At 64.1% G+C, this 17,088-nt stretch overlaps 1 protein-coding gene across 1 annotated transcript; it reads left to right on the forward strand.

Annotated features, from left to right (window-relative positions):
* The first annotated feature begins 5,097 nt into the window (after positions 1–5,097).
* Positions 5,098–16,264, forward strand: DHCR7 (7-dehydrocholesterol reductase). The gene is made up of 7 exons (XM_090257188.1): positions 5,098–5,200; positions 5,621–5,867; positions 6,987–7,089; positions 8,173–8,386; positions 11,719–11,923; positions 12,780–12,911; positions 15,416–16,264. The coding sequence occupies exons 1-7, from the start codon at positions 5,103–5,105 to the stop codon at positions 15,878–15,880; spliced, it is 1,464 nt and encodes a 487-aa protein (XP_090113314.1). The 5' UTR covers positions 5,098–5,102; the 3' UTR covers positions 15,881–16,264.
* The last annotated feature ends 824 nt before the right edge of the window (positions 16,265–17,088 follow it).

Raw genomic sequence — 17,088 nt, forward strand, 5'->3', positions numbered from 1 at the left:
CATTCGTTTTCCGGGTGTGTCCTTCGGTTTCCGGGTGTGATTCATCCAAGCGAGTGTAAGAGGGGTCAGGGTTATGCTCTGGTCCGCTCCACCCATCTTTACAGAATGTCATTGAAGAGGGACGGGGACCGGGCGGCCTGCCGCGGCAGCGTCTGGAAACGTGTAAACCATCTGCCCCTGTGTCCTCGGTCAGGGAGGAGAAGGCCCTGTGGCTCACTAGCTGCCTGAAAGTGGCTCGTTGTTTGGCCTTGTCTAATTATCTCTCCTCAGTTCCCTGGTTACGTGTGCCAAGGGATTTCCCTGGCTTCTTGCTGCCCCGCCCCGGTCTCAGGTGCGTTCTGTTCATTGTTTCCTGCAGCTCCCACCGGAGGACCAGCGCCCCACTTCTCCGTGCATGTCAGTTCCCAGCGGCGCACAGCTGCTATGCCGTCTGCACCCCTGCAGGCGGGTGCCTCCTCGGCCGCCTCTAGGTTCCCTGCGCCTGCGGCTGCCCGCCTCGGCGGTAACAGGCACACGTTTGATGTATCGACGTTGCCCAATCCCCTCTCCGAAGCGCCTGCCCCTGTTCACTCCCTGCCGCTTTCCTTCCATCGTTCCGTCTCCAGTCCCCCAGGAGCCTTCCTTTCTCTGTGCGCGCTGGAACCGCCGCACTGTCGCTGACGGATGGTCCGTCCTTCTCTCCCGGCCTGCAACGCCCCACCTCTGCGGGGCACGCGTTTTCACATTTTAACTCGCTTTCCTGCTGTTTGTAAAGTAATGCTTGCTCATGCCCAACGATTTGGAAACCCCGGAAAAGCACCAACCTGCTTGTCTGATAATTCATTGAAACCTTATGTCAAACCTGTGGGGGGGTTTCATTCCCAGAACCCCCTCCGTTTTTCCGGCCAGTGATGGCGGATCCTAGGCCTGGGGCCGGGAAGGGGAGGACCCTCCAGCTTCTGGGTGTAGCCGAAAAACAAGGAGATGCTCAAAGAAGGAGGGGACATGCTATTGGAAAACAAGGCAGTCTGAAGGGCTCCCATGCGCTAAGTATGGGACAACTTGAGTCGTCGGCAGCCGTCCGTCTCGAGAGACGATGGTGTAGCTTCTTAAGAGTCTATCTGCACCGCCGAGAATGGCTGTGCAGTCCGACTCGGGAGTGACACGGTATCTGTCTCCTCCCGTGTTGAATCGACATCTTGCGATGACGCTGGAGTGTCCTCTCCAGTGAAGCTGAAGCTACAGAGCCTGGGCAGGGTGATATGGAGGGTCTGCTGTTGCCCATGCAGCAGACCCCCCCCTCTCTTTGCAGCTGAAGGGTCCAAGGGAAAGACGGAGTCAATACAGCTTGGCTTCAGGTGCGCCGCAGGAGTTGCCGGTGTTGACTACAGCGTCAAACCGCCTTAGGGACTCCGGCTCCGGATTTTCTGTCGGGGTTTACTCCCCTAGCCTTTCCCCTGAAGAGGTATGCCGCAAGGCAGCGGAGGTTTTTTGGAGTCAGAGTTTTCCTTCTCAACTTGAGGATGCAAAAGGTAATGAAAGAGTTAATGACAGCACAGGGTCATGAGTCAGTGAGTAGAACACCTATTAGTGAAACTAAGTCGGAGAGGAAAACCCTCCCCCGAAGAGTGCCGACGAACAGATTTTGGAGGAACCGTGCAACGAGGAAGTCGCCCTTCCGCACCACGCCAGCCGCCCCGGCAAGCGCCTGCGTTAACGGCTGCCCGGCTGGATGAACGGTCGGTTGGGGACAGCGTAGTGGCAGCCCAAAGTGTCACTGCACAGATTACTCATTAATCAGGAGGGGGAAGTGGAGACGCCCGGCAGAAACCGCCCGATCAAACGTGCCATCGACAAGGGGACAAAGTGACATCGTACGATGCCTGAAGACACGACATCGCCCGAGGCTCCGTAACTGACGCGCGCCTTTGAAGCCCCACCGGCAGGAGGGGAAACCGAGGCGCGGGGGAGGCAGCTCGCCCACGACCACGCTGTTGACAAATGGTCGAGACTCCTGTCCCCGCAGCGCCCACGCCTCGCTGTAGGGCGCCCGGCTTCCCGCCCCGCGCGGGGCAGGACCTCCTCCCGGCGGTCCCTCGGCTGTCAATCTCGCGCCCCGCCGCCGCTGAGTGGCGCTCGCGGTGGCCCGGAGTCAGCCCAGGGGGTGGGGCGAGGCGCTCCGACCAATCGCGGGGCGCAAAGACGCGCGGAGCCCGCCTCCGGTTGCTCAACTGCCGCAACACGTTAGCGTGGGGGCGGGGCCCCGGCTGATTGGATCCCGCGGTTCCGGAGGCGCCGCTCTGAGCGCGCAGGTGAGCCGGCGCGGCGGGCAGCTGGGGGCGCGCGCAGGTGCCGACCCGGGTGCGTGCGCGCAGGTGAGGCTGGGCCCGGGGCTGTGGAGCCGCGCGCGGGTGGGGGGACGGGGGGCGCGCGCGTCCAGGGCTTAGGGGCGCCGGCGGGCCCCTCCCGCCGCCGCGCAGGTGAAGGAGCAGGAGCCAGGCCCCACCGCGCCGCGCCGGGCGCCCGGCTCTCAGGCAGCAGACCAGGGGCGGCACGGTGGCCTGAAAAGGCCCCGCTCTCTGTGAGCGCGGCTGGGCGACTCCCCGTTGCCACTGGATTCCGGAGAGACCTGTTCATGCTGTCACGGGCCTGGGTGGTGGGCTCGGGGAGCGGAGGAGCGGCAGGGGCGACGGCAGGTCTGGGAGTGGCCCTGCGGGACCCCTTTCCGCCAGCAGGTCCGCGGGCGACACTCAGAACCATCCGGGCACAATCGGGCTCCTTCTAACACGATCCTCCTGCAGAATGTGCCGCAGAAGCACAAGAACGAGGAGCGCCGCAGGCCCGTGTCGTCGCTGTGCGCCGCGGGGCGCTGCGTCCCGGCGCGGGACCGAGAGAAGCAGCAAAGCTGCGGACTGGGGAGGAGGGCGGGCGTGCGGGTGCGTGTAGCGTGGAATAGCCGCGCAGGCTCCCGGAGAAGACACGCCCGAGCGAGTGACTCCTGGCGATGGCCCGCGACTCAAACAACGTTTGACCTTTGAACTCGTGTTATCAGAGTTTTGAGCTTTGCGAAAGCGGAACCCTGTCGCTCCAGCCAGAGCTGGGGGGCCCCAAAGCGTCCCACACGCCCAGGCAGGTCCCCGGCCCGAGTGTGCAGAGGGCAGGCCCCGAGCCCCCCTCACTCCCTGCTGCTCTGGGCCGTGGCCTCTCACCGGCCCCTCGGATGTGCTGGTGGGCACGAGCGCCCTGGGGGCTGCATTTGGGCTGATGGCCCTCACGAGCTTCTGGAGAGGTTTCAGACGTGCCCGCCTGCGGCTGCCCGGTTTTGGTCCGGCGCTGCCCGCTGGCTCTCCCCCCGCCTGTGAAGACCTCCACCCAGGCCCACCCACGTTGTGAAGTACTTACTGTTGGCCAGACGCTGCGTGTGCCAGGCAGAGAGGCCGCATGATCGGATCGCTGCCCCTCGGGTGATGCCCGACTGGGGGCCTCTTCTGACGCTGAGCCCCGAGCACGCACCTGTCACCTGGTTCCCCAGGGGCCTTGAATAAATCTCATCTGGGCTCCTACCTGCCTTGGATCCTGAAGCATCAGCTCCCTCAGGGTCCTTCGCGTCTTGTGTCCCTGCAGGACTTAGTTTGGTGGGTTAAGAAGGACCAAGCAGGCCTTTGGGATCCTAAGAGTCGAGAGATTTTGAAGGGACCTGTCCAAGGAGGGGACCCTCTGTTTTGCCCTGGAATTGCCCGGCCTGAGGCTGGTGGTGAGCCCTGGTGTGTGGGCCCAGGCAGCGACCTTCTGGCTTTGAACAAGTCAGGGCAGCAGGTACCTCCACTCTCCACGTCCACTCCTGTGTGTGAGCCTCAGGGGAAAAGCTAAAGTCCACCCAGAGCGCCTCCCTGTCCCTCACTTGGAGCCATCGTGGTCAGGGGTGGTGTGCGTGTCTGACAGCATTCCGTGCTTGTGACAGAGGTGACTCCTGGCAGAATGCACTCTGATAAGCTCAAAATGTGCATTTGTCTCGTTTTAATCGGTCAAAGATGCACGTTTTCCCTTTCACCATGTTCTCCCTGGGGCTTTTCCACTCTTAGTCCCAAGGTTGCCCCTTTCCTGTGGTTTTTGCAGTTTTCTGGCATGTTCAGTAATCCCGGGACGGTGTTGCCACCAGGGGTCGTCCCCACGAGGCATAGCCATAATTGGGGCAAAAAGAGTTCCCGGCCACCCTGCCTCCCTTTCCGTGTGGCAGACGCACACGTTGGTGCCTGAGAAACGTGGGATCTGAACAGTGCGGTCACTGGGAGGGCAGGTGGGACTGTGCGCAAAGGCAGGATGTGCAGGGCCCCGGCCTGGCAGCTCAGCTGGTTAGAGCGTCGTCCCGATGCGCCAGGTTGCAGGTTTGATCCCCAGTCAAGGCACAGACAGGAATCAGCCAGTGATGCGTCAGTAAGTGGAACAATAAATCGATGTTTCTCTCTTTCTAAAAGTCAATGAAAAAAAGGTAGGATGTGACACGTGGGGATGTCACCGCCCACCAGGAGTATCGTGACAGTGGCAGGTGAGGCCTTTGAGAGGCCGCTGATGTGTCCGGAGGCTCTGGTGCTGAGGTCGTCGTTCCGGGGGGGTCAGCACTTCTCGGGGCCATATGTCTCTTGGTCCCTTCAGTGCTATGCACGTGAGCAGAGGGGTGCCACACACCCTGTGTCTCGGGGCTGAGGAGTGGGGGGTCCCCCCCGGCCGGGCGCATCACGGACTCGTAAGCCAGCCCGTGCACATCCCCTGAGCGATGCGGCCATAGTCCCCACACTGCAGATCAAGGTGTCGCCCATCATTGGCCGTTTTTATTTAACGTTTTTAAACACATTTTTTTAAAAAATTTATTGGTTTGAGAGACAGAGAGGCAGGGAGGGATGGAGGGAGGGGGAGAGAGAGAAACATCAACTTGCTGGCTCAGTTCACACGGCACGAAGGGCGTTCTGCCGCCTTTCCGAGAATGAGCCGGGAGAGTCGGAGCTGCGGCGGCCTCTTCCCTGCCTGGACTCTGCTGCGCGGGGCCAGCCGGCAGGGCCCGTGGTCCTGGTGCCTGTCCTCCACGGGACAGTCCGAGTCAGTGTCTGTCCTTCCCGCAGGTCACCATGGCTGCGAAACCCCAGCCCAGCTCTCCCAGAGCCAGGAGTCCAGGCGGAGCCATCAGAGACGGGGCCGCGGCGCAGGGACAGTGGGGCCGCGCCTGGTAAGGCTCTCGTCCGTCTTCCCGGCTGGAAAATCAGTGGGTCTCAGAGGACACCAGCCTTGGGGACCTGACGGGCCTATTAAAAATATTTTAATGGTCAAGAGCCATGAAAGGCCAGCAGCTTCTCATTTTACACAGTAAGGAATTAGAAAAGAAGAAGCTGGTGTCCTCGTTCTGACGCTGGCGTCATGGTCGTTGTGGTGACGGGGATGGGGGTGGATATGCGCCCCCCACGGCCTGCCACGGCCTTGCTGCGTTCAGACGCTGGGCCCTGGGCTTTCTGTGGGTGCCCCGGTGGGTGGTGGGAGAGCACCCACGTTGAGGGGCATCTCCAGGCCACCCAGGGGGCCCGCACACACACGCAGGGCCGCGTGCTGGAGGACAGAGCGATGGGCCCGCGTGACCGTGTCCGCCCCACAGGGAGGTGGACTGGTTCTCCCTGGCAAGCGTCGTGTTCCTGCTGCTGTTTGCGCCCTTCATCGTTTACTTCTTCATCATGGCGTGCGACCAGTACGACTGCTCGCTGACGGCCCCCGTGTGGGACCTGGCCACCGGCCGCGCGCGTCTCGCCGACATCTGGGCCAAGACGCCGTCAGTGACGAAGGAGGCGGCCCAGATCTACGCCCTGTGGGTCACATTCCAGGTGAGCCCGTCCCGTCCCACCGCCGTGGGTCAGGGCGCATGGAGGGCCAGGGCCCCTTCTGCCGGGACTGTCGAGGCCATTTGTCCCGGCTCTGATCGGCATTCTTGTTCCCGGGACCCAGCAGGACGCCCCTGCAGCCGGGTGTGCTTGGCCTCAGGTCAGGCAGAGGGGGTCCGGCCCGCCTGCGTGTAAGCCTCCCGCAGTTCGGGAGAGGCCGGCCGGGCCGTGGGAGCCAGACCCCGCGGGCGCCCAGGAAGGCTCAGGGCAGCCCCGCACGCGCCAGGGGTCTTGCCCCGCAGGGGCCGTGGGAAGTGGCACCCTCCCCCAGAGGAGCAGTTGGGTGCGAAGCCGAGGCCCGCGTTCCCGCCACGGTCAGGCCTCACCTCGCCGGCCGGCAGGTGTTCCCCGGGAAGATGTCTGCTCAGCGAACCTGGCAAACAGGCGGACGTCGTTTCTTACCTGAGCCCGCGTGTTTGGGGGCAGCAGCTGAGAGGAGGTGGCCTCGGCTCCCCTCGCTCTGGAGGACGTGTGCACCGCGGTCAGCCCAGTCTCCCCCGGGCCCGGCTCTTGGGTGTCTTTTCCCCACGCATGTCCGTCCCCGTGGGTGTGACGTGATTCAGGCAGCCTGAGTCACCGTGGCCTGAACGGGGGACAACCCAAGAGTCCGTCGGGGGCTGAGCAGATAAGCGCGTGTGGCCTGCCCATGCGGGTGGGTGCCACTTAGCCACACGTATGTGAGAAGTCCAGGAGGACCGGCAAGTCCACGGAGACACAAAGCAGAGCCGAGGTTGTCGGGAGCTGGGAGGAGGGTGGGAGCGCTGATGGGGACGTCGTCCCCTGTTGGGGTGATGAGAGTGTTCTGGAGTCAGAGAGTGGAGAGGGCCTCCCAACTCTGTGAAGTGCATTTCGTGGCCTGTGAATTGTGTCTCAATTATTTTCATGGTCCCGAAGTGCGAGGGACAGGCGGGGCCGGTTTGCAGCCCACGGGAGGCCTGCAGTGCCTCCAATGTAACGATCTCTGCCCCTGAGACGCACCGTCAGCGCTCCCGGTGCTACAGATCCTTCTGGAAGAAACAACCGCCCCGCATCGGGCTTCTCACGGCCCCCACCTCGCCCAGGCCCTCCGGGGTCATTGAGCTGAAGCCTCTGTTCCAGGTGCTGCTGTACGTGGCGCTTCCCGACTTCTGCCACAAGTTTGTGCCGGGCTACGTGGGAGGCGTCCAGGAGGGCGCCGTGACTCCCGCAGGTAACCCCGGCCTGTCCCCGACCCTTCCCGCGCGGGGCCCCCTCACTGACGAAGTGAATGTGCTCAGGGTTTCCCCTTCACGTGGCCTTGGATGCCCGAGCGCAGCCGGGCCCGTCCTGGACGTGACGTCTTCCACGGAGGGACGGTCGGCTGCTGTCACTGGACTGATGGAGCCTCTCCTGCCGAGGACATTGTGCGCCCTCCGCTGGTGTCTGGGGCAGGGGTGGCGGTGGGTGGGGGGTTTGTTTAGGGGGCTGCCTGTCCTTTCGTTCCCCATGGTCTCCAGGAACCCAGGAGGCCAACAGGCGGGTCCCCCCGAGTCCCTGCCCGCAGAGAGCCCCAGGTCCAGTGCGGAGCAGCACTGGTCCCCCTGTCCCACAGGCGTCCTCTTCGGCTCAGCCCCACACTGACGCAGTGCAGGCCGGTGCCCCAGCCTCCGGGCCCGCCCGCCCGCCCGCCGCACAGCAGGGCCGCACACTGAACCCTGAGTGTTGTGGTGGAGAAATCAGGGCACTTCACTGGCGGGGCGCAAAGCCAGGATTGTATCAGTGATGTTATCTCTAAAGCGAAAGACAAACTAAACATCTTGTGGTCTTTGTCACGTCTGAGCTGTTGTGGCTCTGTGGCTAACCGGCCACTGTGTTTTTCTATTATCTCACCCACGTGTCCTTTTAGACATGTCTGCTGGAATTTGCTTTACCCACAGGCCTCCAGCACATGGCAGACGTGCCTTCCAGTCCTTGACTCTGGGCTGCGTGGCCACCAAAGCAGTGGGATGTTGGCTAAAGCCTGCCCCGTGCCCCTGCGCACTCTGACCCATTACCTGACCACGGTCACTCTTAGCTGCCAGGTTCACAGCTGTGAAGGGCGATCAGAGCTGGAGGAATCACGCGGGCCCTTCCCTCTCCCCAGACTCGCAGGCAGGAGCAGCGTGAGGCGCGCCCTGCATTTTGATCCAGGTCTGGAATTGCCGCCAAAGCTGGCCGCCTCCCAGGCCGCAGCCAGGGTGCCCTTGCCCGGGACCTGAGCCGGCTGCCACCACTGGCAGGGACACGCTCTGACTTTCCCGTCTCCCCCGCACAGGGGTCGTGAACAAGTACGAGATCAACGGGCTGCAGGCCTGGCTCCTCACGCACCTGCTCTGGTTTGCCAACGCCTACCTCCTCTCCTGGTTCTCCCCCACCATCATCTTCGACAACTGGATTCCGCTGCTGTGGTGCGCGAACATCCTGGGCTATGCTGTGTCCACCTTCGCCATGGTCAAGGGCTACCTGTTCCCCACCAGCGCCAGAGACTGGTACGCCCTGCGCAGCCGGTCGGCCGAAGGGGACGCGCACGCTGCCACCGCGGGCCGTGTCTGTGACCTCGGGCGGGAGCGGGTGGGGCGCTGCGGGCTGGGAGTCCACGAAGGGGGAGCTCTGTGGGCCTTGTTGGGTCCGGGGGTGGCCCCTCCAAGTTGCTGGGTGGCTTCTCCTGCACGAGGAAGGTTGCAGAGATGGTGGCCGGGTCTGCCGTTGGTGGCTGAGTTGTGGGAGCAGTGAGGGGGCAAAGGCGGCTTCTGTCCAAGGGGCAGAGACAGCACATTGCCTCTTTCTCTGGAACATGTGGGGCACAGAACAGTCAGACAGGAGACTTGTTATTTCAGTGGCTTTAATAGAGCAGTTTCCCAGTAGAGTTCTTCTGTTCGCAGGGAAGCCTTGGGTTAGATGGTTGTCATCCACCTATGCATCCATCCATCCACCCCTCCATTCACCCATCCATTCATCCACCCACCCACCCATCCATCCATCCACCCATCCATCCATCCATCCATCCACCCCTCCATCTACCCATCCATCCACCCCTCCATCCACCCATCCATCCATCCATCCACCCCTCCACCCCTCCATCCACCCCTCCATCCACCCATCCATCCACCCCTCCATCCACCCATCCATCCATCCATCCATCCACCCATCCACTCATCCACTCATCCATCCACCCCTCCATCCACCCATCCACCCCTCCATCCACCCATCCATCCATCCACCCACCCACCCATCCATCCATCCACCCATCCACCCCTCCATCCACCCATCCACCCCTCCATCCACCCCTCCATCCACCCATCCACCCCTCCATCCACCCCTCCACCCCTCCATCCACCCCTCCATCCATCCATCCATCCATCCACCCACCCATCCACCTGTCCACCCCTCCATTCATCATTCCACCCACCCATCCATCCACCCTTCCATCCACCCATCCACCCCTCCATCCACCCCTCCATCCACCCATCCACCCCTCCATCCACCCCTCCATCCACCCCTCCATCCACCCCTCCATCCACCATCCACCCATCCACCCATCCACCCATCCACCCATCCACCATCCACCCGTCCACCCATCCATTCATCATTCCACCCACCCATCCACCATCCATCCATCCACCCATCCACCCATCCATCCACCCCTCCATCCACCCATCCATCCATCCACCCCTCCATCCACCCATCCACCTGTCCACCCCTCCATTCATCATTCCACCCACCCATCCATCCACCCATTCATCATCCACCCATCCACCATCCACCCATCCACCCATCCACCCCTCCATCCACCCCTCCATCCACCCATCCACCCCTCCATCCACCCATCCACCCCTCCATCCACCCCTCCATCCACCCATCCACCCCTCCATCCACCCCTCCACCCCTCCATCCACCCCTCCATCCATCCATCCATCCACCCATCCACCTGTCCACCCCTCCATTCATCATTCCACCCACCCATCCATCCACCCCTCCATCCACCCATCCACCCCTCCATCCACCCCTCCATCCACCCATCCACCCCTCCATCCACCCCTCCATCCAACCATCTACCCCTCCATCCACCCCTCCATCCACCATCCACCCGTCCACCCATCCATTCATCATTCCACCCACCCATCCACCATCCATCCATCCACCCATCCACCCATCCATCCACCCCTCCATCCACCCATCCACCTGTCCACCCCTCCATTCATCATTCCACCCACCCATTCATCCACCCATTCATCATCCACCCATCCACCATCCACCCATCCACCATCCACCCATCCACCCATCCGTCCATCCATCCCTCCATCCACCCGTCCACCCATTCATTCATCATTCCACCCACCCATCCACCATCCATCCATCCACCCCTCCATCCACCCCTCCATCCACCCATCCACCCCTCCATCCACCCATCCACCCATCCACCATCCACCCATCCACCCCTCCATCCACCCATCCACCCCTCCATCCACCCATCCACCCATCCGTCCATCCACCCCTCCATCCACCCGTCCACCCATCCATTCATCATTCCACCCACCCATCCACCATCCATCCATCCACCCATCCACCATCCATCCATCCACCCATCCACCCATCCATCCACCCCTCCATCCACCCCTCCATCCATCCACCCCCTCCATCCATCCACCCCCTCCATCCACCCATCCATCCATCCACCCATCCACCCCTCCATCCACCCCTCCATCCATCCACCCCCTCCATCCATCCACACCCTCCATCCACCCATCCATCCATCCACCCATCCACCCACCCATCCACCCACCCATGCACCCGTTCACCCATCCGTCCACCATCCGTCCATCCATCAGTTCGTCCCTTTATTCACCATCCACCCACCCCCCTCCCCCACTTTTCATCCTTCCCTCCTTCCCTCCCCCCTCCATTCATTATCAGCAGGTGTTTGCTGGGTTCCCCCTGTAGACAGGTGTAGGCAGCGGGGCTTTAGGCGTGGATAAGCTGCTTGTCCGATGGGTGCTTTCATTTTACTCCGGGGGCCGACATGAAACCAGAGCGTGTTTCCTCTAACTCGGCCACCCAGGCTCTTGGGAAAGGTCCAGACGCTGGTGCGAGGCTGTCCCTGGGGCTCACAGGAGTCTGTTCTGCTGCCTTAGGATCATACGGTCTGTCGTGGCGTTTGCATGCTTTGCTGCTTCCTGCTTACCTTGGGGGAGACGGGTGGCACTGGTTTTCCAATTGACATAGGAGCCCCTATGCGTACGCACGAGGGCCTTCACCCGGGTGACCCTGGCCGATCTGGTCGCCCTGGGGAGGGCTGTAGGGCCGGGTAGCCAGGGCAGCCGGCGGCTAAGCAACGTGTCCTGCGAGAGCTGTGGGCCTGGAGGCGGGCACGGGGCTCTGAGCGCGGTGCTTTGCTCCGCCCCTCGGCGCGCCGGACCCGATGCCCATGGGCCCCTTCAAACCACGTGCCTGGCTGCAGGGGAGAAGTACAGTCCACCTGAGCCAGTGCGCCCTCGCCTGCGCTGTGCGTCCAGGGAGCCTTCGGAGGGTGGTGGAGAAAGCTGGGTGCCAGTCCCCGGGGGCGCTAAGCCCGGGTACCGCATCCCCGCCTTCCCAGACTCGAGCAAGGAGCCCCGGTGCTTGTTCCAAGGCTGTCTGTGCAGAGCGGGAGGGATGCGGGGTGGGGTGGGGGGCACCCTGGCTCAGGTGAGTGTTCCCGCAGCTCCCGCCGGCACCTCAGCACCGTGGCTGGGCCGAGCGCCTGCAGCCAGGCACCCGAAACGGGCCGCGGGGTGTGCAGTGCGCTCCTTGACTAACTGTGTCTCTCCTGTATTTTTCTCAGCAAATTCACAGGCAACTTCTTTTACAACTACATGATGGGTATTGAGTTTAACCCCCGAATTGGGAAGTGGTTTGACTTCAAGCTCTTCTTCAACGGACGCCCCGGGATCGTCGCCTGGACCCTCATCAATCTGTCCTTTGCTGCTAAGCAGCGGGAGCTCTACGGCCACGTGACCAACTCCATGGTCCTGGTCAACGTGCTGCAGGTAGCGTGTGTGGCCGCGGCGGGGGCGGGGGCTCTGACGCCCGCTGGGTGCTGGGAAAACCCAAGAGTCAGCGGGGTTTCTTAGTCCACCGAGTTCGGAAGGGGGCCGGCCCCATCCGTGTGTGTCTAGGGCTGGGCTGGCAGGCCTGTAGTGGGAGAACCCCGTCACTGCAAGCCCGGTGGGGACTTCCCCAGGGGCCACCTGTCACTGGCTCCAGCCCATCAGTGACGCCGGTGTCACAGCTCTGATGTCTCAGGACACAGGAGGGGTCCACACTTCGTAGTCTGTGGCCTCCAGAGTGGTGTCCCCACGTGGTGCCCTCATGTCCCTGTGGGTCTCAGGCAACCCCTCAGGGTGGGGACCAAGGGGTGTGATGGTTACCTGTGTCCCGTCTGGTCTCCTCCACCTTGCGGGACACAGCGGTCACCCCGCCATGCTGGCCATGCTGTGTGTCCCGGTGCCACAGGGAGAGCTGGCAGGGCACACGCTGGGACGCCGTACCCCACGGGGGGGAGGGGGTGCCGTGCTGACGGCGCCGTGGCCCCTGCCCCTCCTCGTGGGTCGTCCCGTGCCATCCTCCCAGAGCCATTGCGCCCCGCTCTGGGCCCACGGCCTGGTCACCTCCTGGGACACAGCAGGGTGCCCCCTCCTGTCATTGTTTGTGGGACCTGCTTGTCCCCTTGGGACGCAGACTCTCCAGGACGAGGACTCCCTGCCTGCCCCTCTCTGCCCGTGTCCCAGGCAGGGTGGGAAGGGCGGGATCAGCCCAGTGGCCCGCGTCACCCAGGGAGCTGAGCGACCCCTGTGGCCACCCCGTGGGCACCTGCGGTCGGCCCACAGCCGCTCTGCTTTGCAGGCCATCTACGTGCTGGACTTCTTCTGGAACGAGGCCTGGTACCTGAAGACCATCGACATCTGCCACGACCACTTCGGGTGGTACCTGGGCTGGGGCGACTGCGTGTGGCTGCCGTACCTGTACACGCTGCAGGTGAGTGGTGGGCGCCGGGCTGGGGGGCGTGTACACGCTGCAGGTGAGCGGCGGGTGCCGGGCCAGGGGGGCGTGCGGCTCTCAGGCACCAGGCGCGCCCGGCTCCCCGCCAAGCAGGCACGCTGAGCCCGGACGCAGCTTCGCTGCTGCACGTGTGGCCTGCGTGGGGCCGGGGCGAGGGGAGCTGAGGAGAGAGGCACCCCTGTTCCCGGGACGGGGGAGGGTCCGTGCGGCGTCAGCCCGGGCCGCCATAGCTAGTCCCACAGACGCTCCCTGTCCCGTCCCGGAGGCTGGATCCGCGACTGGGGTGTCCCAGGGCTGCTCCCCCTGAGGCCTTGCTCCTGGGCGTGCAGACAGCTGTCCTCTCCCCGTGTCCCCACATGGTCGTCTCTCTGTGGTGTCTGTGTCCTGGTCTCCTCTTCTGAGAAGGACACAGGTCCTGTGGGACTGGGCCCCGCCCTAGTGCCCGCCTTTTACCTTCAGTCTCCACATCCGGTCACATTCCGAGGGGCCGGGGTCAGGGCTCCAACACAGCAGCTCGGGGGCCCAGCTCAGTCGCACTGAAAGAAGGCGCTCCGTAGGCTTGGGCTAAGAAGGAATAGTTTGGGAGAGCTGGGTGGACAGAGGGGCTTTTATATTCTTACTTACTCAAATCTAATGCTTAAAGGCCAGGAGAGCGGCGTTCCTACCTTTGTTCCGTGACTGTGTCCTGAGGCTGAGGTCCCCAGGCACATGCGGGTGCAGGAGGGAAGGAGACAGACCCCTGGAGTCACTGCTGGTGGGCGGGAGGGGGAGCACGGGGGATGCAGAAGCATCCGGGTACAGGTGCAGCGGGGCTGAGAGCCCCATGTGGAGGCTGGGCTGAGACATTCCAGAAAGGTGGGGGGGCACTTGCAGTCTCTGTGGTGCGAACGCGTATCGGGGAGGGGCGTGTACGCAGCAGAGAAGGACACTGAGGACCCCAGCGGTTCTGTGTGGCCGGGACAAAGGATGTGACAGGCGGCAGGGAGAGCTACCAGGCTGCAGGCTGGAGAACTGAGCAGGGGCTGATGTGGGAGGCGTGGGGGGGGACAGAGGCGCAGGAGTGGGGTGTGGCGGTGGAGGGGACAGCGGCCGTGGGAACACAGCAGGCTGACGCAGGCACAGTCCTCAGGAATCTCACGTGAGGCCTGGAGACGCTGGCTTGGCCCGGACGTGTGGAAAATTGGGGTGGATGCCCCTCGGTTAGGGACTCAGGCTGGGAAGCTGTACAGGGGGGGTGACTCGCAGGGGGGCGGTTGCTCCTTCCTGCCCCTGCCCTGCGCACCATGCAGCAGCCCGGGGCTCGTGAGGCAGTTGGGGGACAGGGAGTGGCCTTGTCATCAGCCCCACATGCCCCTCCCAGCTCGAGAGGGAGCAGCCGGCTCCTGGGAGAGGTGGCAGCTCTGAAGGCCTGGCTGCGTGCCGCCTGCTGGTGTCATTGGTGAGGAGGCCTAGGGGCGGGCAGCAACCTGGCTCTCACGCACCCGTTTGGCCGGCGGCGGGAGGCTGCCCTCGCAGGGTGTGGGGGTGCGGGGAGAGACTGGGGAGACTGGGAGGCTGTGCGGGGTGCGCACTGGCCCGGCGTCCAGGGTTCCCAGCCCTGACTGCAGGCGCTGACGGCACTGTCTCGGGCTGACCCCGGCAGCTGCCCGAGGCCACGGCCCTGGGAGGGCAGGGAAGGAGCGGCGCCAGAGGGCCTGGGCTCGGGGGCCAGCGCCGGGTACCCTCGGTGCGTCCTGTGCCCTCATTTCCGTGCCAGGCTGCTGGCAGGCTCACTGGTTCCCCGATTCTGTGAGCTCCTTTTTCCAGGCGTGCAAAACAGAATAGGTTGTACGTGTGTGTGTATACACACAAGGGCATGTATAGTATATGCGCGTGTGCATGCGTGTGCGCGCGCGTGTTTGTGTGTGATTGGGGTCCTGGCAAGTCCAAAACTCTCTGGGCCCACAGCAGGCGGGGGGTCCGGGGAAGAGCTGGCGCTGCAGCCAGGTCCGAAGGCCGAGGGTCTGCTGGTGGGAGTCCCTCTCGTTCCCGGGCAGCCGCTCTGTGTCCCTGACGGCTCAGCTGAGTGGACGAGGTCCCCACAGCGGCAGGTGGCCTGCCCCGGTCCGGGTCTCCTGAATGTCAGTGTCAGTGACGTTGACCAGGACCTTCGTAACGAGCCTCGTGTCTGAGCAGATATCGGGGCGCCCTGGCCTGGCCGAGGAGACGTGAAGGGAACGAGCGCAGGACTGTGTCCGAGGGCGGTGCGGTATTACCTGTGTTCTGTGTGTGTACTTACGTGTACGTAGGGGGCAGGTAGGAGGACAGCGGGCCAATCTGTGTGTTTAGTTGGATCCCAGCGACGCCCCCGCGAGGCCTGTGCTGCCTTACCTGCAGACCAGGACGCCCCGGCCCGACACGGCCGGCGGGGCGGGGGGCGGGGGGCCGAGCCGAGCTGAGCCCTGGCCGAGGCTGCGCTGACCCCGCCCCGCCGCCCGCAGGGCCTGTACCTGGTCTACCACCCCGTGCGGCTGTCCGCGCCCCACGCCGTGGGCGTGCTGCTGCTGGGCCTGCTGGGCTACTACGTCTTCCGGACGGCCAACCACCAGAAGGACCTGTTCCGGCGCACGGACGGCCGCTGCCTCATCTGGGGCCGGAAGCCCAGGGCCATCGAGTGCACCTACACGTCGGCCGACGGGCAGAGGCACCGCAGCAAGCTGCTGGTGTCGGGCTTCTGGGGCCTGGCCCGCCACCTCAACTACACCGGCGACCTCCTGGGCAGCCTGGCCTACTGCCTGGCCTGCGGCGGGGGCCACCTGCTGCCCTACTTCTACGTCGTGTACATGACCATCCTGCTGACCCACCGCTGCCTGCGGGACGAGCACCGCTGCGCCAGCAAGTACGGCGGCGACTGGGCGCGCTACACGGCCGCCGTGCCTTACCGCCTGCTGCCCGGGCTCTTCTAGGCGGCGGCCGGCGCCCCAGGGAGAGCCCGCCCTGCCCCGGGGCCGGGGGAGCACCCCGAGCCGGCTGTGGGGGCTGGCGTCCCGGCCCCACCCTCTTGAAGCCTCCGTCTCCTCCTCTGCAAACCGGAAGGCGCCTGGCTCAGAGCAGGCGGCTTGTGAACGTCCGTGTGCGTCCCTCCCCCGTGTCCCCAGGGGACCGCGCGGGGCACAGCCGCCGCCTCCTCACCCGCAGGAATGACCAGCTTTGTCCTTCAGTGTCCTGAGGACGGGAGGAGGACTGCGTCACCCCCACCAGCCCGCCGAGAGCAGCGTTCCCCCTCTGTGTGGTGACAGCTCCTGGGTGAGGACGGCGCTTCTTCCTGCTGATCAAAGTGGAAGCGGGAGGCGCGCCCGGTAGCGGTCCACAGAAAAGTTTCCGCCCCCAGCCGCCCTCGTCACCTGCTCTTGACCGTCAGCTGCCCTGTCAGCACCCCTCCATGCCGCGCACACGGTGCTGGACTTGTCGTTAGCGAGGGCTGCGCGGGGAGGGGCCTTCTCCCACGACCACGGGTGCCCGTTTGTTTCCTTGTGGCCCGTGGCGGCCGGGGTGGGGTGACGCGCGGCCAGAGCACTGTGGGGACCCGACCCGAGGGACCTGAGGACCCGGTCCCGACCGCCCACCCGCCTGTCCTCAGGAAGGGCGTTTCCTGCTGGCCTGTGACCGCACAAATGTGCCCACCGTCCAGGGCCTCCCCCGTGCCTTCTCCAATGAGGTCTGCACCCTGGCCTTGGGAAGGGCCCCGCTCTCCAGGGTTCCCCTCGCCTGGGGCCGCTCCCTCAACCCCAGGGGATTCTTGAAACGGCTCACGTCACTGCCTTGTGGTTGTAATTCTTTATATTAAACTGCCCACTCCGACTTCTGTGTGGCTGCTGTCTCCGCGTGGGCTCCGTTTCCGGCACGTGGAGGGGATGCCAGGGAGCGTTGGACCGGATGCCTGGGCGCCGCCTCAGAGCGCTGGGTACCCGGGGAAGGTGCGGCACCCCCGGGCGGTGGCCCTCCGTTGCAGCCGTTCTTGTGCTGGGCGTGAGGGTCTTCCCTTGGGAGAAATCCCAGCTCGGCCTGCTGACCCCCACGTGAGTGAGGGGTGACGCCAGAAGGAGGGTGGGTGCAGGCTTGCATCACACCTGCAGAAACCAGAGCCCACGCCCCAGAGCAGGAGGGGACAGGC

The sequence above is a fragment of the Furipterus horrens genome, unplaced genomic scaffold, assembly GCF_987537825.1.
Source record: "Furipterus horrens unplaced genomic scaffold, mFurHor1.1.pri manual_scaffold_2, whole genome shotgun sequence".
NCBI classification, from domain to species: domain Eukaryota; kingdom Metazoa; phylum Chordata; class Mammalia; order Chiroptera; family Furipteridae; genus Furipterus; species Furipterus horrens.

What these genes read in the sequence shown, in the direction of transcription:
- DHCR7 (XM_090257188.1), top strand. Translation starts at nt 5,103, where the DNA reads ATGGCTGCGAAACCCCAGCCCAGCTCTCCCAGAGCCAGGAGTCCAGGC. An exon ending in GGACAGTGGGGCCGCGCCTG is followed by an intron (nt 5,201 to 5,620) that starts GTAAGGCTCTCG and finishes TCCGCCCCACAG; the next exon opens with GGAGGTGGACTGGTTCTCCC. An exon ending in GGGCGCCGTGACTCCCGCAG is followed by an intron (nt 7,090 to 8,172) that starts GTAACCCCGGCC and finishes TCCCCCGCACAG; the next exon opens with GGGTCGTGAACAAGTACGAG.